This window comes from Astatotilapia calliptera, chromosome 10 (assembly GCF_900246225.1).
Source record: "Astatotilapia calliptera chromosome 10, fAstCal1.2, whole genome shotgun sequence".
Lineage (NCBI taxonomy): Eukaryota > Metazoa > Chordata > Actinopteri > Cichliformes > Cichlidae > Astatotilapia > Astatotilapia calliptera.
The window spans coordinates 33,445,535-33,466,040 of record NC_039311.1 but is presented as its reverse complement, the minus strand read 5'-3'; the positions used below and the strand labels follow the sequence as shown (position 1 = coordinate 33,466,040).

At 45.9% G+C, this 20,506-nt stretch overlaps 2 protein-coding genes across 4 annotated transcripts in view; both read left to right on the top strand.

Annotated features, from left to right (window-relative positions):
* The window catches only part of tmprss15 (transmembrane serine protease 15), a 33,571-nt gene extending 25,038 nt beyond the window's left edge, over positions 1-8,533 (top strand). The window contains exons 20-27 of the mRNA XM_026182727.1: positions 513-562; positions 640-714; positions 793-937; positions 1,032-1,213; positions 1,291-1,383; positions 6,038-6,177; positions 7,885-7,939; positions 8,042-8,533. Coding sequence (XP_026038512.1) covers positions 513-562; positions 640-714; positions 793-937; positions 1,032-1,213; positions 1,291-1,383; positions 6,038-6,177; positions 7,885-7,939; positions 8,042-8,175 — 874 coding nt within the window. The 3' untranslated portion in view covers positions 8,176-8,533. The remainder of the gene's footprint in view (positions 1-512; positions 563-639; positions 715-792; positions 938-1,031; positions 1,214-1,290; positions 1,384-6,037; positions 6,178-7,884; positions 7,940-8,041) is intronic.
* Positions 8,534-10,236: 1,703 nt separating this feature from the next.
* ttc1 (tetratricopeptide repeat domain 1) lies at positions 10,237-19,291 on the top strand. 3 transcript variants are annotated; one of them, XR_003273660.1, is made up of 9 exons: positions 10,237-10,317; positions 10,709-11,175; positions 11,258-11,318; positions 11,977-12,089; positions 12,604-12,640; positions 12,731-12,879; positions 18,318-18,372; positions 18,755-19,059; positions 19,153-19,291. XR_003273660.1 is itself a non-coding variant. In XM_026182597.1 (8 exons), the coding sequence occupies exons 2-8, from the start codon at positions 10,723-10,725 to the stop codon at positions 18,892-18,894; spliced, it is 1,008 nt and encodes a 335-aa protein (XP_026038382.1). In that variant the 5' UTR covers positions 10,237-10,317; positions 10,709-10,722; the 3' UTR covers positions 18,895-19,291. The 3 variants fall into 3 exon arrangements, 2 of the variants coding, with proteins under 2 accessions (XP_026038382.1, XP_026038384.1); XM_026182597.1 differs by having other exon boundaries at positions 18,755-19,291; XM_026182599.1 differs by lacking the exon at positions 10,237-10,317 and having other exon boundaries at positions 10,324-11,175; positions 18,755-19,291.
* The last annotated feature ends 1,215 nt before the right edge of the window (positions 19,292-20,506 follow it).

Sequence of the window (20,506 nt, the reverse complement as noted above, 5' to 3'; positions counted from 1 at the left end):
ATGTAGCTGATGAATAAAAGAGGCCCTAATACTGAACCCTGTGGCACACCAGCAGAGACAGGACAGAGACATGAAGAGTGTAATTTCAATTGGATAAACTGAGTGCGGTCTGAGAGATATGAGGCAAACCAGGCAAGGGGGGGTATGACTAATGCTAATGGATGCTAACCGGTTCAGCAGGATATTGTGAGAAATGGTATCAAACGCCGCACTAAGACCAGGAAAAATGAGGATGGATAGGAGATCAGAATCAACTGCCATCAGAAGGTCATAGGTAATCCTTAACAAAGCAGTTTCTGTGCTATGATTGGGGTGGAAACCAGACTGAAATTGTTCATAGAGATTATGGTCATTGAGGTGTAACTGAAGCTGGGGGGGCGACAACTTTTTCAAGAAATATGATGTACAGGACTCTGCCACTTTTCCCTAACCTTTGACCTCACAAAACATGCTCTTGGGTCAGGTCTTTTTCATGACCTTCTTTGTGGATGTTAATGCTTGTTGTGTTACAGTGAAACTTGCCACAGAGAGGAAGTGATGTCACTGGCCTGTAATAACCAGCGTGAGTACTCTCAGAAATGCAGACATGTTTCAGGCTCAGTGAATTTATGTTTATGTATAAAATGAAACGTGTTTCAGCGTGTGGAGTCCGTCAGGTCACAAATGTCTCAAGGGAGGCAGACCAATCAGAGCACAGGACACCTGGTGATGAAGGTGAGAGTATGAATGACCTGAACCCATGATCCTGATCGTGTTTCAGCCTGACTGTAGTCACATTGTTCTAACTGTCAGGTGCTGGCCGAGTGGTGGGCGGGGTTAATGCTGAGGAGGGTGCATGGCCGTGGATAGTGTCTCTTCAGTGGAAGGGACGTCATGCCTGTGGAGCCTCAGTGATTGGCAGTGACTGGCTGCTGACTGCGGCTCACTGCGTTTATGGGTGAGAGGCTCACAGCTGCTGCCTGCATGGGGCGCTAACAAGTGTTAATGTTGATGTTGGACATGAAGACATAGGTGCACGTCTGTCTCTGCAGGAAGAACGTTGACCTCCAATCATGGTTGGCGGTTCTCGGTCTTCACGCTCAGAATGATCAAACCTCAGAGGCTGTTCAGACCCGACAAGTCGATCGCATCATCTTCAATGAGCAGTACAACAGACGGACCAAACAGGCCGACATCGCCATGATGCATCTACAGCAGCCAATCAACTTCACCCGTCAGTAACGGCACAAAAACACAGGTATGGGTGGAGGCAGGCTGCAGGGCGCTGATAAATGTGCGTGTGTGTTTCAGAGTGGGTCCAGCCAGTGTGTTTACCACCTGAAGGTCAGAATTTCACAGCAGGAAGAAAATGTTTCATCGCTGGCTGGGGCCGAAACACTGACGGTAACCAAGCACCAGGTTGCACAACCTTTGACCTCCACAGTCTCGTCCTGTACAGGTCCACCTGTTCTCTATCATAAAGTTCATTACCAATGAACTTCTTCATAACACCTGTACAGGGGGAGGATGCTTTTATAACTTGCGTATTTAAATTAAATTAAGGCTTATTATTATGATTACCTTTTTGGGTGGCGCTGTTACTTGGTTTCTCGCTCTCTGCGGTAGAGTATCACTTCCTGTTTCTGTTCCAACCAGTGACTGTATAAAAGTCATTGGTTTTATACAGTCATTGGTTCCAACACACAGTGGTGTTTTTGTGTAGCTTGTCTGTGTAGCAATTTAATTAAAAACTTATAGATAAATTATTTCATAGTATAATCTTCACGTGCTTCATCCGAAGCACACTCTCTGTGTACTCACTCCCTAATTTATAGCCAAAGTATTCACTCACTGTGTCTTTACTGATTCTCTATCTTAGCTTAGCTCGTAGCCGACTCGCTAGCAGCATGGCCTCTTCACCTGTCCCTCCTGCACTTTCCTGCTCATTGTGTCAGTTACACCTCGGCCTCCTTTGGCAGTAATGATACCTGTAACAAATGTAGCATATTTGCAACTCTGGAGGCCAGGATTACTGAATTGGAGACTCGGCTTCGCACCCTTCATTCACCCGTAGCTAGCCCCTGTAGCTGATGCAGCCGAAGGTAGCGTACTGACTCTGGTAATTGGTCATTCTGTTCTCAGACATGTGAAGCTAGAGACACCGGCAACCATAGTCAATCGTCCTCCAGGGGCCAGAGCGGGCGACATTGAGGGAAATTTAAAACTGCTGGCTAAGGGTAAACGTAAATTCAGTAACATTATAATTCTTATAATTCTTTGCTAAAATAATGTAGTTTTGTTATGATACTGGATTGGGATGTACAATGCTTCCACATCTGCAGCACAAACTCTAAACAAACGCTTTATTCAGGTTAATTGTAAATTCTGTCTCTGCTTGGAAGATAGTATTTTGAATTACATATTCTCCAATATTCTCCCTACAGATAATATTTAATAGGAATGAATGAAACAGAACTGTACTGGTTATTATAACAAGATGTAATTCCGACAATTCAAAATAGATCCAATCAGGATTAGGGAACAATCAAGAGAAATATATTTCCTAAAAAAAAGAAGAAAAAAAAACAATTGAAAGGTACAAAATACAGAACAAGTTGCAAAGTGCTTGAAAGTAGTGCAAAAGGACTTGCCCTAACCACTTAGTGGCCTGAGTGATGAGAGTTACTCAGACCATGGCTCAGATTGGTGGGCAGGTGGGCAGGAGAAGGTGTGGGGAATAGTGTTTGTTAACAGTCCGAATGGCTCAGGGGAAGAAGCTGTTAGTGAGTCTGGAGGGACATGCGCTGATTGACCTGAGGCACCAACCAGCAGGTCAAACAGGTGGTGGGCGGACTGAAAGGGGTCACCTGTGAACTAAGTGTTATTATAGGAGATAGAGTTTTTCCTTTCCAGTCACCTTTCTCACTCACTATGTGTTAACAGACCTCTCTGCACCGAATCATATCTGTTATTAACCTCTGTCTCTCTTCCACAGCATGTCTTTATCCTGTCTTCCTTCTCTCACCCCAACCAATCACAGCAGATGGCCCCGCCCTTCCCTGAGCCTGGTTCTGCTGGAGGTTTCTTCCTGTTAAAAGGGAGTTTTTCCTTCCCACTGTCGCCAAAGTGCTGCTCATAGGCGGTCATATGATTGTTGGGTCTGTACCTATGAAGCGCCTTGAGGCGACTTTTGTTGTGATTTGGCGCTATATAAATAAAATTGAATTGAATTGAATAAGGAATAGTCTTATAGTATGGTAAAGGCAGGTTGACACAGCAAAATGGTGCTAGCATTAACACAAGCAAAAAGGAGCTGGAGTGGTTTAACCTGCAGCAGCTAAGACTGAAGCAATGGATGTTGCTGCTGAGCAAGTGATATCATGCTCACCTACAGTCTTATAACTAAGTTAGCAGCTGATAAGTTAGCACATATCAAATTCGGTTCTTTGATATTCTTTTACTGACAGAGAAAGACTCCGACTCAGTGTGGTCAAAAATAATTATTATTTTATTCAAGCATTACTTTCTGCTGGACCCTTCAGTGTTTTAGGTCAGTCCTGCTGTCTGTTTGTTGCCTGCTGTTAATTCTTCAAGTTCACGGTGTTGCTCTGTCTGTCTTCAGGAAGAGATTGACCATCCTTTAAGCTTCTTCTCAGGATAAGGACAGGATGAGCGGTGAAGCTGTGAAATTTCAGCCAAAGCCTGGACTGTTTGTCGTCCCAATTAAGTTAAACTATGATTTTGTTCTGGCCGCTGTACTGTTCCACGAGGCTGAGCCAAGTCCATGGGCACCTGTATTAATGCACTAAGACATTTATTTAATCTCATTTCCTTTCATTTCTCTAATTCTTATACCTAGATTTTAAGGCGTCTTTCTCAATCTCACGTTGCACACACACCAGGCAATTTCCATCAAACTGCCTGCAAACATTTCACTTCCTGTCACAGACACACACACTCTCCCAGTGCTTCTGTGCTTCTTACAGACACACACACACTTCACTGCATTTTCATCAATTTCTACAGCCTAATCGAACTCTTGTTTTATGTTCACACTCTATATACTGTACCCTCTGTAATTCTACTCATTTTTATATAAAAAGAATGCACCCTCAGCCACACACGCAAGCTGAACAGCTTCACACATATATATACTAAGCTCTTTACATTTGCAAGCATTAACCAAGAGAAATCCTTCGCATCAAAGTCCTCAGCATAATTAGCAGAATTCCTTTAGCACAAATCTTCAGCACAATTAACAGTTTGTCAACACACGTCAACATTCTCTTAGCGCAGCTCTGCAGCACAATTCACACAATCCTTTCAGCAGCATTTTAGCACACTTCACTCAACTCATTTAACAAATCTTCTCACACACACGCCACACCCTTTTCTATCACACTTTCAAAACAACATGCACTTCTGACCATTCATCCAAAGAACAATTTTACACTTCCCTCATATATTCACACGTTTATAAAGACACCAAATGCCAAGATACATTATTTCCATTTCCATAACACACTTTACATCATCTTCCCTGGTACCAGTTTTCCTACACAATTTCGACAACTTTAAAAGCCTATACGCCCAGGTCTCACCTTGCTGATCAATTAACCCGTTTCTGTCAGATTTCTAAGTCCTATATTAATTTAAAAGCGTTTCCCGCAGCTTGACCGGAAGTTTTACTTTCTCGGCTCTCTTCGCTTCACCCGCCACTCTACATTGAGGTGGTCACGCCTGAGGCCCGGCCTCTTCACTCAAACAATGCACAGAAAGTGGTCCCTGACCACTGGCCGTTAACCAAAGTCCCAAGTCTTGGCAGTGGCTAACTGAGATGACCTGACGCTGCGGGACCTTGCCCTGCATCCAAAACAAGGGGGGGGGGGTTCTCACCCCTGAACTTGTGTGCACTCTTAGGAGTCCCACTCCAGTCCTGAAATTAATTTAACTGGGACTCTAACCACCAGTTTACTGATGTCCAGGCCTAGCCTTCTGACCAAAAGGGACCAACCCTGAAACAAATGCTCAATTCCCTACTCTAATCTGTTTTTCTTGGCTGACACAACACAATTCACATTACACACAACCCATCAACTTTAAAATTTACCCCAACATTAACAGCAATAAATTTTCATTAGATATTTCCCCAGACTTTACTTTTATTGTCACAAATTACCCCAAAATCACCATGGACATTTACCAGAAATCTACTGAAACAGATTTTATAATTTAGTTTAATTTCACCACTACCGAGCCAATTTAATGGTGAAGATCATTAACTCGGCGAACAGATAATTTAGAATTCATCCAATACGCACACTTTGCTTTTTTTTTAAAACAAATATTAATTAATTAAAATATTAATTACATTACCTACCTTTAAATTTGGACCGGTCCTCTGTTCGCCTCATTTCACGATCCCACCTTGGACCAAATTTGTCCTCTCTGCCATAAAAGAATCCAGGTTCACAGCACCAATTATCAAATTCGGTTCTTTGATATTCTTTTACTGACAGAGAAAGACTCCGACTCAGTGTGGTCAAAAATAATTATTATTTTATTCAAGCATTACTTTCCGGAAAGGGATGAGCACAGGCCAAATCCTGAGCAAATCTATAGCATTACAAGCCAAATGCGTATAATATAGTTCTGTTATACGTCACACATGGTCACACAGAGTTTCAATCAAAACAGCTCCTGCGCTGCACTCTACCTAGTCTCACGTCCTGTACTCTGCAGGCCTGCACAAAGCGTGCAGAGTTTCCTGTCTTACACAGTACTCTGTGACCTTTACCACACATTATAACTCAAAGTGCCGTTTCTTCTATACTGTGCTCTATAAAACAATATAAACAGAAAATAAGCACTAAGAATATATATTTATTCCGTAACACACGCTACCCTCTTGTACAAATATGTCCGCTCTCTGAAGCAAAAAAACCCCAAAATGTTGGGGCTGTTGCACTTTGAAAACCACTGGATGACACCACTGCAGTCATCTTTATTGTAGAGTCCATGTTAGCAGTCACTCTCACTTCCTATCTCTCTCTCTCAGGTTCTCTCCCCAATGTTCTCCAGGAAGCCGAGATTCCACTGGTGGATCAGGATCTGTGTCAACAGCAGCTACCCGAGTACACCATCACCTCCAGCATGCTCTGTGCCGGATACCAAGAGGGAGGGGTCGACTCCTGTCAGGTAACCTCTCACCTGGACTCCAAACATCCACCATAACACAGACAGGGTAATGCTAACGTTTGGGCACCAAAAGATCAGAGCTTAAAGTCTTAGGCCTAAAGCTTCAGCTTATTCAAAACTAGGAACGTTCTAGATCCTCTGACTCCAACAACAGCACAAACATTCAACTCAGTGTCGCAGAGTAGGAGAAGCTGTAAAAACTTTAAAAAGAGTTTTCATCACCTCAGTAGACAGGTGGAGACAGAGAATAAGGTGGAGGGCTGTTAGACAGGTGAGAAGAACCTCTGAGGTGAACCAGCTAAAAGAATGAAGGTTTTACCCTCAGAGGTCCTGAACTAAACATCATCAATTTAATCAGTGATCAGAACTCAGAGCCTTTATCAGGAAGAACCAACCGGAGCCCTCCAAACAGACCCTGAATAACTCTCAGCTCACTGACGAAAACTTACTGACAGAGGAGAAGGTGTTACCCAGTACTTACCGTTCAGATAGTTCAAACTCATGCAAAAAAAACTTTCCTACAATATCAAATTCATTATTCAGCTCATGCAGATGTTTACACACTCTCACCCACTGTATCCACCCGAATGGTGGTTACTCTGTGCTGGGCTGAGTCAGAAACCCTTAAACATCCACCCTATGTCATCAGGTTACTGTACACCGAAGGAGGACACCATTCATATCTGAACAACACACTCTGCATGTCACCTCCTCAGCTCTTCTTTAGACTGCAGGGACAGATGAAGGTACATGTGCAGCGTCTGAACCTAACGGCAGTTCTTTATATAGAAGTACTGCAGCATTCACTTCAGTTTGTATAGTTCAGTCTTTGGAGGACAAGCAAACGTATGACCCCCTTTTATGGTGGAGGACTATAAATACCTTAGAGCACATGTAGATAACAAACTGTACTGGGTTTAAAACACCGTTGCACTATACAGGAAGGGCCAGACTCTCTGAAGTCCTTCAACATCTGTCTGACAATGCTCAGGATTTTCTATGAGTCTGTTGGGGCCAGTGCTATCCTCTCTGCTGTTGCATGCTGGAGCAGCAAGTTGGGGGTCGCCGATGCCAACAGGCTCAATAAACTGATCACAAACCTAGTAATGTTGTGGGGCCAGACTCCCTTAGGGTGGTGTCTAAGAGGTGGATATTGTCCAAGATAAGGACAATGCTGGACCTCCCACCCACTCCATGACATGCTGGCCACTCACAGGAGCACGCTCAGTGGGAGACTGAGATTACCCATAATACACTACTAAACAACACAGGAAATCATTCCTGCCAGTGGCTGTACAACTCCTCCATCTAATGGACAGCACACAGTGCAGTAGTTACAACCTCACTATCTGCACACGCTCCACAGTAAAATAACAAAGTTTTACAGGTTAGAGTCAAATGTCAGTCACACAGTAATATTCTGGATATTTATAATTGACTTATTTGTATATATTAGAGCTCTTTCTTATATTTTGTAACGCTATAACACATTGTATTATATAATTCAGCCTGTTCCTCTTATCGTCTCAGAGTGACTGTAAACACATCATTTCTTCAGGGATTAATAAAGTGTTCAGATTCTGATTCTTTTGCATGTCGTACTGAGTAAAGGACGAACCTGTAACATGGATGTGACTCTCAGGCTGTGCTCTCAGTGCTGATGGTCTGTAAGCTGTAAGTGTGTAAGTTTAAATGTGGTGTTTTCAGGGCGACTCTGGTGGTCCTCTGATGTGTCTGGATGATGGAAGCTGGACTCTGATTGGTTGGTGTCTCACACACAGACACGCGCACACACACACAGAATATAGATATAAGCCTCACATTAGGTTTGACGGAACGCTGCTCTCTGATTGGTTCCTCACAGGCGTGACCTCATTTGGCGCAGGCTGTGGACTTCCTCAGAAACCCGGAGTCTATGCTCGAGTCTCAGCCTTTGCTTCCTGGGTCGCTCAGACCCGACGTTCCTCCTCTTCATCACACTTTAAAGATCCACTGTGACCTTCCACGTGTTCCGATTATAAAAGAGTCACATGACACACTAACAGCTGACTAGATGGAAACACATTTCCAAAGAGAAATCAATCAAGTTTGATTGTTTCAAATAAAGATCTGATTAATCAAGTCTATGAAATAAAGATTTTATTCTAAAACGTTCATTATGGCGTAATATCCAACTCTGTCAGCAGGTGGCAGCAGAACACAGTGACCAAAAAGATGCGTTCAACTTTTTATGTTTATCAGTAACAACCAGAACAGAAATGTGTTGAATGCAGAGAAAATATCAAATCTGTGATTCTAAAATCTCTTCTCTGTTTGTATCAGTCTAAACAAAATAAATGAAATTCAACAAATTGAATCCTTGTGATGAATGACAATAACTGGTTTGGTATGCTTAGTTTCTGTTACTAAGACCCTCCGCACCTCCTCCTGTCACAGCGTCCTCCTCTTTTTTTTTCTTTTTTTTTTTTTGCCTGTCCCGTTTGGCTCCTTTGCATCAGAATTGTTGTCTAAAGGCAAAGAAAGATGCCCAACGGATTTACTTTACCAAATTGACCATCCCAGCCTTGCCGTAATGGTCCATTTGATTCACCTTTTATTGTTTATTTTATTTTCACTTACTGAATACGGGACAGACTTGACTGGGGGAAAGAAGGGGAGAAAGAAAGAGGGGAAAGAGAAACAGCTGAGAAGAGGGACGGGGGAGAAGGGCAAAAGACAAAAACCAACAGAACGAGCAGAAAAAAAAAATACATCTATCGATCACCTGGATCACCTGCTGAGAAAGAAAAAGAAAACAAGCAGAAGAGAACAAGAGTAATAGAATAAACAACATCACAATGATATATGGGAATATGACAGTAAATACTAAATATTAAACATTATTGTGCAGCACATAAGATCAACAGAACACAGTGTGCTTTGAGGTAGGAGCCAAAAAGGGTGTAGTTTGTGGGTGTGATCACCCGTGTGTACACCTGTGAGCATGGACGCGCTTGTTTTTAAAAGGTTCCTTCATGTGATGATGTGCTAGAGGGTGTGGGGGGGCCACAGCCCCGTCCTCCAGGGCATGAAGCAGGTATGGAGGAGATCAAGACTCCAGACATCCAGAGGCCCCCAGAACACAAGAGACCAAGGAAGACCAACAGAGGGGCAGCCGCGCCACTGTCCCAGAAAGAGCTGAGGAGAGTCCCAGATGAGGGCTCACTCAGCAGCCGCGGAGCAGAAGCCAGGGGGAGTTGCAGTGACGCGCCCGTGAGCTCCGCCGGCAGCCAGCCGTGCCTGAGTGACCGAGCCCCAGGCCGAGAGGCCGAGGGCACCCCACCTCCGAAGTGGCCCGAGCGAGCCCCAGGCTCCAGGCCCCGATAAGCGGCCGCCAAGGAGTGAGCCGGTGTGTACCTGGACGCCCATCCCCGGACACAAAGAACCACCAACGCACCGACACCTGAGGGAGTCCGCCACTGGCAGGGGAAGTGGTGGTGGGGGGAGATAAACCTCCAAACCTTGGAGGGCCCGAGATGTCCCCAGAGAGGTGGCGCCTGATACCCAACCTGACATATAGACACAGACATACAGGCACACACAGACACAAACATCCATTCCCACCCTCATGCTCTCATATGCACTTACTCCACACTCAACCAACGTGGAGACAGACATGAAGAGTGTCCTCCTCTTTTACTCCGACCCTCTGTACCTTCTCCTGCCTGTTTAAATCAACAGGCAGGATTTAAACACATTTGTGACCTAATATTTAATAATCCACATTTCACTGTTCTACTCTTTGGTTCAGATGTGGATACTGTATTGTTCTTTCTTTGTGAATTTTTATGTTTAAGTTGTTTTTTGCTGGTTTTTAGTTTGTTTTTGTCTGTTTGGGAGCTGACACAGTCTCTATGGAGATGGGTTTTTGGGGGGTAGCAGGAGGAGAGAAGCTGCAGAGAGGCGTGTAAGACTGCAACTCTGCTTCCTGGTCCCAACTCTGGATAGTCAAATAAAGTTCATATCAAAATAAAAAAGACCAAACTACTCCTCCGGCAGGGGGCGGTACCTACAGGACACTTTAAATAGGAAACGGAAGCGTTCCTCGTATAGGAAATGACGTCAGTGAGCGTGGTCGCGCAGATTCACCGGTGTTTACAGGTGAGACCGAAAAGCAGCTGATTTTAACGTTTCTGTGGTTATCGATATGCAACGGACTGTCACCTCGATGACGTCAGGCAGAGCCGTGACATAGTTACGACTGACACGTGCGTGTAGAGTCCCAGCTGACCGTTAGCTTAGCTGTTAGCATGTAGCTCCTTAGTAAACAAACAGAAACCTGACCAGTGATCGATACCGGCTGATCAACAGGAAGTGACGCAGACGCGAATCGCGCCGATCCTTCAATAGCTGATCAGCTGATCGCCACAGAAGAAGAGTGAGGCTCAGCAGGAACTGAAGCTGTTAGCTCAGTGCAGCTAGCTGGCTAACACTGGCTCTGTGTGACGTCAAAGGTCAGGCCTCTAATCAGTTTGTTAAATTTTTATTTTAGCTCAGAGTTTCAGAATGAGCGGAGGAGGCATACAGAGACACAGCAGGGCCGAGGAGGAGGAGCACGAGGAGGACTTCTATGACTGTCCGGACACGCTGGAGCCTCCTGACCCCACTGCAGGAGGAGAGGAGAGCCAGCAGGACGTTCATTTTAAACACACACAGACTGAACGAGGAGACACAGAGAGGGAGGCAGCAGAAGGACACCGGGGAGAGGAGCGGGGAGACAGACTGAAGGAAGAGGAGGACGAGAAGGAGGTGAAAGCTCCACTGGAGACAGAGGATGTGGAGCAGGGGGAGGAGGGGGTAGACGGGGTGAAGGAAGAGGAGGAGGTGAAGGAGCAACAAGATGGAGACTCCCTGCATGACTCTGACACGGAGCTGAAGGAGGAGGTGAGCCCAGCCGTAGAGTTTGATGATGATTACCTGAGGGAGGTGGAAAAGGAGCTGACCGAGGAGGAGAAGGAGGTAATACCTGCTGACCAGTACCTGCATTGAGAGACATTTAGGTGTTGGCACACGGTGGTAAATCAGAGTTCTTCTTTTTCAGAGTCGACGGCAGCAGAGCATCAGTCTGAAGGAGGCGGGAAACGCCCACTTTAAGAGGGGAGGTGAGTCTGTGAGATCAGCACTGTGGAGCTCCTGCATACTGCAAGGGGTCAGAGGTCACACTATCAGGGTTTCCCGTACACGGTCAAATGAAAGGGGCGGGGCTGGCTGCTTCTGACCCATTTAAAAAGGGCAGTATGGATCATGTGACTCATCTCACACAAACACGAACCCTGAGAGCCGCCTAAACCACAGGTGAGAGTCTGTGTGACCTCTGACCCTGAACGACCTCTGACTCAGACCAGCAGAATCTGGTGATCTGTGGCGGGAAAATAAATTTTGATTGCCGTGAATGATTTTGTGTCTGAGCATGCTCAGCACTGCCCCCTGCACTGTGAGACTTTAACCTGTATCCATGGAAACGTGAAAGATTCCTCTCCCACGGCCTGATGAAGGAGACGTGAAATCAGATTAGGGTGAATGAATGTGATTGGATGAACACGTGTTCAGGTGTGTGCTCTGTGTTTGCAGCTGAATGACAGAGACTTGATCACATGATCACTTTCAGTCTGACCTGCTGGAGCAATCAATATTATTTATTACTGTTGCTCATCAGGAAACTGAGCCGTCTTCAGAAATGGTGATGTCATACATGTTGATCTGTTACCGTGGTGACCTGCTCTGGGCTCTGTGTGTAACATTTGCTTGTTGTTCCCACAGACTGGGCGGAGGCGGGGCGAAACTACACGGATGCGCTGTCTGTGTGCCCCATCTGTTTCAGCAGAGAGCGAGCTGTGCTGTTCTCCAACAGAGCCGCCGCAAGGCTGCACCTGGTAACATGCTATAAACACGCTAGCTCTATGCCAGTATCGTTGCTAACATGAAGGATGTAGAGCCGTCGGTGTGACAGAAGTCTGGTTCTATGAGTACCTGCTTCACCTCTAACACAGCTTTGTGTTGGTTAGTCCTTTTGTGGCTCTGCACACAGATACACCTCATCCAATCAGGAGGAAGCGTCCACACGCTGTAAACATCGCTCGTTTCCCTCTGAAACTTGGGTACCCCCCTAACGTTTTCTACTTCCTGTGTCACTTCCTGTGTGATGCCCTGTGCGTGGGCATCACACAGCCCCAAATTAGGCCGCTGGACATTTAATGTTGCGACTGCAGTTTGCTCGAGTCACCAGGTTCGTGCTGCAGCAGGTGGGCGTTTCCTCCTGATCGACCAATGAGAGCAAAAGTTTGAAACGTGCAAAACACTGCATGTTAGCAATGATCAGTTATCAGTAATGCCATTAGCTGCGTGCTAACAGGTTAGCGGCGTGCTTACAGTGTGTGTCTCTGTCAGGATCTGAAGGAGCAGGCGATCTCAGACTGCAGCAGAGGTGAGCGATGACATCACACCCCTCCTGGGTAGCAGCGGCTGTGTAATAATTATTCATTGTACTGACTGATTGGCTTTGTGGTTCCCATAGCAATAGCGCTGGATCCTGACTACCTGCGGGCGCTGCTGAGGAGGGCGGAGCTTTACGAGCAGACAGAAAAGCTGGACGAGGCTCTGGAGGACTACCAGAAGGTTCTGGAACGAGACCCAAATAATGTTGCTGCCAGGCAGGCGGCCATGGTGAGTTCACTGACTGTGGGACAAAGCAGAACCAGGCAAGCTCTGTTCAATGTTAAAACCTAAAATGTGGGCTAAAAGCCAAAGAAGCTGGAGTTTACATGAAATCTCCATTTCATTTGTATAATTTATCAGTCTTTAAATTGTGATGCCAGTTAGCGGAGTTTTAGAAACAGGAAGTGAACCCGTTAAAGAGATGACCGGCTGATGGAGTACTCTGTAGGTGAAATCATGATGAATGTAAATTCACTGAAAGTTCTCAAACTAAGGATGTCTGTGGGCTGATGCAGTTTGTCTGTCGTGTAGGCAGGTCACCATGGTAACTGCTGTAGTGTGTTCATGACGGCGCCAGGTCAGAGTGTTCTCAGAGCCCTGCTAAGGTTACTTCTCTGTAGAAGAAGAGCGCTCGTGTTGGTGCAGATCTTATAGACTTCCTGTGGTGATTAACAGCTTAACTCTTACATGTGAAGGGTCCCCGGTTTGATGCTTGGAGAACACACAGACTCTGGGCAGGCCTCAGACGATGTGGGCGCTGTCAGGAAGTGAAATCAAACACCTGCTGTGAGGGAGAACAGCTGGAATCACCTGCACCATCTGTTTGACACCATCAGTCATTCTCTAACTCAGCTTGTTTTTGTGAGGATGTTCCTCTGTGGATTCAGTCGTGTTTAGAAAGAAATGTGTACGTATGTATGGCGTCACATCGCCTTCCCTGTACTGCAGGCTCCCGCCCCCTGTAACCACACCTTACATAAACTGCCTCCCTGCTAGGACTGGGCTATATTATACAGTTCACGGTAATACCGGTACAATGGCCCTTTCTCAATTCTCAGGTACGCGAGTCCGTAGGGCTGTTCGATATAACGATATATATCGGATGACAATATAAAAACGTTTAAAACAATAAAATCATCACATAAGAATTAAATCAATAAAATCAGGGTCTGACTGTGTCATAAGCCAAGAAGTAAAAACGGGTTTTACATTAAAAGTGGACAGTGAGGGGGCCTCTCTAATGTGCTGGGGCAGAGAAGGCCCCGCCCCCTCTGAGCTTCCTCTTGGACCTGGGTACCTCCAGGAGCAGACCTGGGGGGTAGGTAAGGACGAAGAAGCTCAGAGAGGTAAGTTGGGGAAAGACCGTTTAAGCCAGGGGTGCCCAATCCCGGTCCTCGAGAGCTACCGTCCTGCAGCTTTTAGATGCATCCTTGTTCCCACACACCCGAATCAAATGAATGGCTTGTTATCAGGCCTTTGCCAAACATGATGGCATGCTGAAGAGGTAATCAAACCATTTGATTCAGCTGTGTTGGAGTAGGGATGCATCTAAAAGCTGCAGGATAGTAGCTCTCGAGGACTGGGATTGGGCAGCCCTGGTTTAAGCATTTAAAAACAAACATGAGAATTTTAAAATGAACTCTAAGATATACAGGCAGCCAATGGAGTGAAGCCAGGATGGAAGTTATTTGCTCTCTTTTACGAGTTCTGGTTAAAAGTCGTGCAGCAGAATTTTGGACCAGCTGCAGACGAGAGAGAAGACGCTGACTAACTCCAAAATACAGCACATTACAGTAAGCCAAACGAGATGGAATAAAAGCATGGATTACTGTTTCAAAATGCAGCCTGGATAAAATAGGTCTTCTCTTTGCCAAACGCCTTAAATGATAAAAACTGGACTTGACAATAGCCCTAATTTGACTGTCTAATTTAAAATCACTGTCCATCTTAAAACCCAGGTTAGTAACAACAGATTTAAAATACTCTGCCAGGGGTCCCAAATCAATAGCGGAGGGTTCACAAGGTCCACTAGGACCAAACAGAATCACCTCAGTTTTGCTTGAATTACATCTTAGAAAGTTTAGGGACATCCAAGATTTAATGTCTTCTAGAGATGCTAGAAGTGGCTTAATAGCAGTGGAAGGATATTCCATGCCTTCTGAGGATGGTTCCCAGGGGCTGTAAATATAATGAAAAAAGTAGAGGCCCTAAAATTGAGAAAAGTTAACACTAATAGTTCTGTCAGAAAGATAAGACCTAAACCATTTCAAAGCAGTACCACGAATGTCTGCAAGATGGTGCAAGTGAGTCAGTAAAATGCGGTGGTCTACAGTGTCAAAGGCAGCTGTTAGGTCAAGGAGGACAAGAACATCATGATTGCCAGAGTCACAGGTAAGGAAGATATCATTAAAATCCTTTAAGAGTGCTGACTCCGTGCTATGAAAGTTTTTAAAACCTGATTGGAAGACCTCCAGGACACCATTCTCCTTTAAAAAATCCATCAATTGGCAGTGTACAATTTTCTCTAAGATTTTAGACATAAAAGACAACTTGGAGAGAGGCCTGTAGTTAGCCAACACAGTGTGGTCCAGGGCAGGTTTCTTAAGCAAGGGTTGTACTACTGCATGCTTAAAATGAGCAGGGGCTACACCAGATATTAAACTGCTGTTTATAACAGTAAGAACAGCCTGGCCTATGCTAGGAAAAATCTCCTTAAAAAATTGTGGTGGGACAGGATCATTTGGGGAACCAGAGGGCCTCAGGTGGCCGACCACATCCTCTAAATAAGAAAGAGTCACAGGCTCAAACTGGTTAAAAACAGCAGAGCAAGGGATCGAGACAGAGGGGTCGGACTCATGAGTGCCCGCGTGGCTGCAACCTTCTCAATGAAAAACACATAAAATCATTAGTTTATGAGAGGCCTCCAAGCAGCCACTTTGTGGAGCATTTAAGACTGAGTCAGTAGAGTTAAATAACACGTGGATTGTGACTGTTGGAGGAAATGATCTTAGAGAAGTATTTTCTTTTAGCCTCTTTGACCGTATCCTGATAGAGGCGCCAGCAGTCCTTTAGGATTTGCAGAGACACCTGCAGTTTGTCCCTCTTCCATCTGCGTTCAGCTCTACGACACTCCCTCCTCACAGCCCGAGTGGCGTCATTAAACCAAGGATCGGTTTTAGCCTTGGGCTTCCTGGTTTTTAATGGTGCCACAGAGTCCAGAATGGTTAGGCAAGAAGATTGAAACCAGGAGCTGAGGTTCTCTGTGTCCAAGGGAGTATGATCGGCGGGGATAGACAACTGGTTAAAAGCAGAGGAGAACTGGGCAGCAGTGGAAGGGTTAATAATCTGACAGCGGCGAACAGGAGCGCTGGTTTGAACTGTAGTGTGTGAAAACACATCATCAAATGATACAGCCATATGGTCAGAGAAGGCAGTGTCAGTCACTTCCACATTAGACACAGGTAGACTGTGTGACAAGACCAGGTCTAGTGTGTGTCCGTGTTCATGTGTGGGACCAGGTACGGACTGGACCAGATTAAAAGAGTCAATGAGGCTTAAAAACTCCTTCACCAGAGGTTTGTCAGGACAGCAGACATGGATATTAAAATCTCCCACAATAAGAACATGATCATAGTTGGGCATAATCCCAGCTAGAAATTCTGAAAAGTCATTAATGAAATTCTTATTGTATTTAGGGGGACGATAAATAACAGCAAAGAGCACAGAGTTAGAACTTCAAAACACGTGAGCTCAGAACTGGAAGACGAGGGCTGTAAAACACACTGTTTACATTTAAAATCCTTTTTAAAAACAACCGCCGTACCTCCTCCTCTCCCTGATGTCCTTGGTGTGTTAAAATAGGAACAACCCGCTGGTAAAAGTTCGGATAAAATACTGGACTCACCAGTGTTAAGCCAAGTCTCCGTGACACACATGAAGTCCAATTTCCAGGAGATGACGGACTCATTCAGAATAAAAGATTTGTTCACGAGTGATCTGGCGTTTACCAGCCCAATCCTGACAGGCGCCGGGGATGAGGTAAAAGCCCCAGCGGCACAGGGAGTCCGACACAGCGGCCTCAGATTGTCGAGGTTCGCCCGGCGCACGTTGAGCCGAGGAGGACAGGGGTCACAGAGGAGCGGCGCATCATCCTGGCAGACCACAGGGATGAGGCAGGAACCCACGGGGTCCAGGAAACGTTGGTGCACAAAAACTCCAGGAAATAATCTTTGACGGTAGTGAGATGGTGCACCAAAGAGATCTTGAGTTTGACCAGCCGACCACTGCGCCTACCCCGACGCTTCGCCGGGGAGGTAGCATGACAGCAGGGCATAGGCAAGTTGGGATTTGTGACAGCAGCGGGAACCAGGACTTCTGTCCTCCATTAGAAAATCTAACAGTATTTTGTCCAGAACTTCGGAGATTCAGAAGCGATTGGCGATCGTACACCAGTAATGACCCGATTTCTTGAGTAACACACGACAGGAGCAATATAAAAACAAACAAAACTGACAGCGACAGACGAGCAGCCACGTACACCAGCGCCATCTTGAGGTACAGAGGACATTTTTAGTACGTTTTAGTTCGACTTTGCTTTTTAAGTTTTGTGGATATTATACATGGTTATGGTGGGGATACGTCGGCCAGTTTCCACTGGAAATGCCTTTTGGTTAAACTGAAGCAGCTGCTACACGTCTCAAACACAGTTTATTTGATGAGTGTATCCGCTGGGGCTGCAGGCGCACCTGGTCACTTTTACTTGAGTCTGGCATGTTTACATCACCGTGCATGACCTCTGATCCGTGCATGACCTCTGATCCGTCCCTGTTAAAGACAGTCACAACTCTCAGAGCTTCCTCACTCAGTAAAACAGTGGTTCCCAAACTTTTTTTGCTAGGCCCCCCGCACAAACACATCCTCCTATCACACGCACATATTTTGTTTTCAAACTTCATTGCAGTTTACTGTCAGTGATAGACAGAAAACAACGGGTCAAAACAAAACAACCCAAAATAAACAAGATTTGACAGCAAGTAAAATCTGTATTAAAGCGAGATATGCTTCATCACACGTTCTAGTCTTTGGCCTGGAAGGAAGCTGGTTTGGAAGCATATCTGGTGATGCTTCATCCTCTGCTTTGTGTTTGTGTGGGAGCCCCATCAAAACAATGTTCATTATGCTCGCTGCGTCCAAACATTGTTTTGTTTGTTTTGTTTTGTTTTCATTCATACCACGACCCCCCCTGCAATGGCTCTGCGCCACCTCCTGCAAAAACACCTCAGCCAGTAAAAGAGAAACGCCTCCTCGTTTCCTACACGGTCAGAGCTGCTGCAGCAGTCTGTGGAAAAATCGTTGAAACAAACACTCGACAGTGTCTCAGATCTTCAAACTTTGCTTCTAGTTCTGACTTCTTCTTCTCCTCCGTCTAACGTGGCGACTACAGCAGCTTCCTGTGCCAGTCTGATGGTGTCACAGTGGCGTGCAGAGCGACCAGTAGGGTTTACCAGGGCCTCCTGTGCTTATTCAGGTTCAGCCCCCTCTGAGGTCAGGGGTCAGCGCTAAGGAGGCGTGAAAGGGACGAAAAACAGACTTACACAGCTGACCTCTCTCTCTCTCTCCCTCCACCTGTGTCTCCCACCCTGTGTCCACCTGTGTGTCTCTATCAGAGGCTGCCTCTACAGATCCAGGAGAGGAACGAGAAGCTGAAGGAGGAGATGCTTAGTACGTATTGCACCTGAACACACCATTAATCAATCATCCATGATTGTCTGGTACGTACCTGTCGGTGCGACATGCAGCTTGGTACCTGTTCAGGTGGAGACAGTGTTTTTCAGCCATAACATCACCTGTGACAGGTGAGAGGAGCCAATCGGTGACAAGACTGAAATGAAATCACATGATCAATCCACATGATTTTAAAGGCACACACAGATCAGACATGAACTCTGATCAGCTGTTGGCTCTGATTGTTCACATTACAGAGATGCGACTTAAACAATAAAAGCCTGCAGCCTGATAGCTCAGGGCCTGGAGTCCTTTCACAATAAAAGCCATACATTAGACATACAATGGAGCTGTGATCTCTGTGACCTCTGACCCACAGGTAAGCTGAAGGACCTAGGTAACATGGTCCTGCGGCCGTTCGGACTCTCCACCAACAACTTCCAGGTGAACCAGGACGCCGCCAGCGGCGCCTACTCCATCAACTTCATCCAGAACCCCAACAACAACAACAACAGGTGATGATGTCACAGTGATGTCGTTGCTCACAGCTGTGACATCACACCACAGAGCAGCGGTTCACCTGTCTGCTGATCAGTTTAGTTACTGATCATGAAGAAGCCAGTACGGACTGGTTATTGATTGGTGATTGACTCTTAATGAAGAGGAATAAAAAACCTCTGAAAGGTAATCTGTTCCAACCAGACTCCATTCATTTTCTGTCTGATTTAAGCTGCTCTGATGAAACTCTTAACTTGGAGCTTCTATGCGTCACCGCAGTTACCTCTGACGGTGTTGAGCTGGATTAGGCCCTCCTCTGTGCTGAAGCAGTTCCAGCTGTGAGTCTTTATTAATAAAGTAAGCAGACAGGCTGTTGTCTGTTGTGGAAGTTTTCCGTTTAAATAAAGCCTGCAGACGAGCGGTGAGCAGTAGCTAACATTCTTTAATCAAACACAAAGAACAGAAAAAAACAAGCTTGATGAAGTCCCTGCATGACCGCAGGGCAGGTCAGCAGAGTCTCTCTGAGCCTAGCATGGCTCTCAGTTAAATGCGTCTGTGAAGGTTCTCAGTCATCCAGGTCATCGTAGTCAAAGGAGCTTGCAAAGAAAAGCGTCTGGACTTCTTTAAGTTGCTTGAAGACGTTTCACCTCTCATCCGAGAAGCTTCTTCAGTTCTAGGGTCAAATGGTGGAGAGTCCCAGATATAAACCTAGTGGGAGTTTCCCCCCACAGAGGGACAAAAGGACCCCCTGATGATCCTCTAATCGCCTGAGCCAAGGTGGGAAACTGGGCATGGGTCACAATCAGCCAGGGTTTCGGGTGTGTTCATTGTGAAACCTGGCCCCACCTTATCATGCGAATTCCTGAGGTCAGATGGCCCAGGATGTGAGTGGGCGTTAAGGCGTCTGGGGAGGGATCTCAAAACTGGATTATAGATGGCAGAGAGTTGGTGTCGTAAACCCCGCCTCTGTTCAAAGATGGTCGCTCACAGTGGACATAGATGCTTCTTTCACTCCTCTTTCAAACCATCTGTCCTCTCTGTCCAAAAATGCTCGAAAGAGTGACCTTTGACCTTTAGATGCAGCTGGACTGCTGAGTCTTGTCCTGTGGAGGTGGCTCTTCTGTGTTGTGCCATGCGCTTGTGAAGTGGCTGTTTGGTCTCTCTGATGTAGAGGTCTGAGCATTCCTCGCTGCACTGTACAGCATACACCACATTGTTAAGTCTGTGTTTTGGCGTTTTATCTTTCGGGTGAACCAGTTTGTGTCTGAGCGTGTTGCTGGGTCTGAAATGCACCGGGATGTCGTGCTTGGAGAAAACTCTCCTAAGTTTCTCTGATACACCGGCTACATAGGGGATGACAATGTTGTTGCGTCTGTCCTTCTTATCCTCCCTCGCTGGTGTCTGGTCTTCTTTTCTGTGCCTCTTTGCTGACTTTAAGAACGCCCATTTAGGATAGCCGCACGTTTTGAGTGCTTCCTTTACATGTGTGTGTTCCTTCTTTTCCCCTTCAGGCTTAGAGGGAACATGTTCTGCCCGGTGGTGTAGGGTCCTAATTACTCCAAGTTTGTGTTCCAGAGGGTGATGGGAGTCAAAGAGGAGGTACTGGTCCGTGTGTGTGGGCTTCCGGTAAACT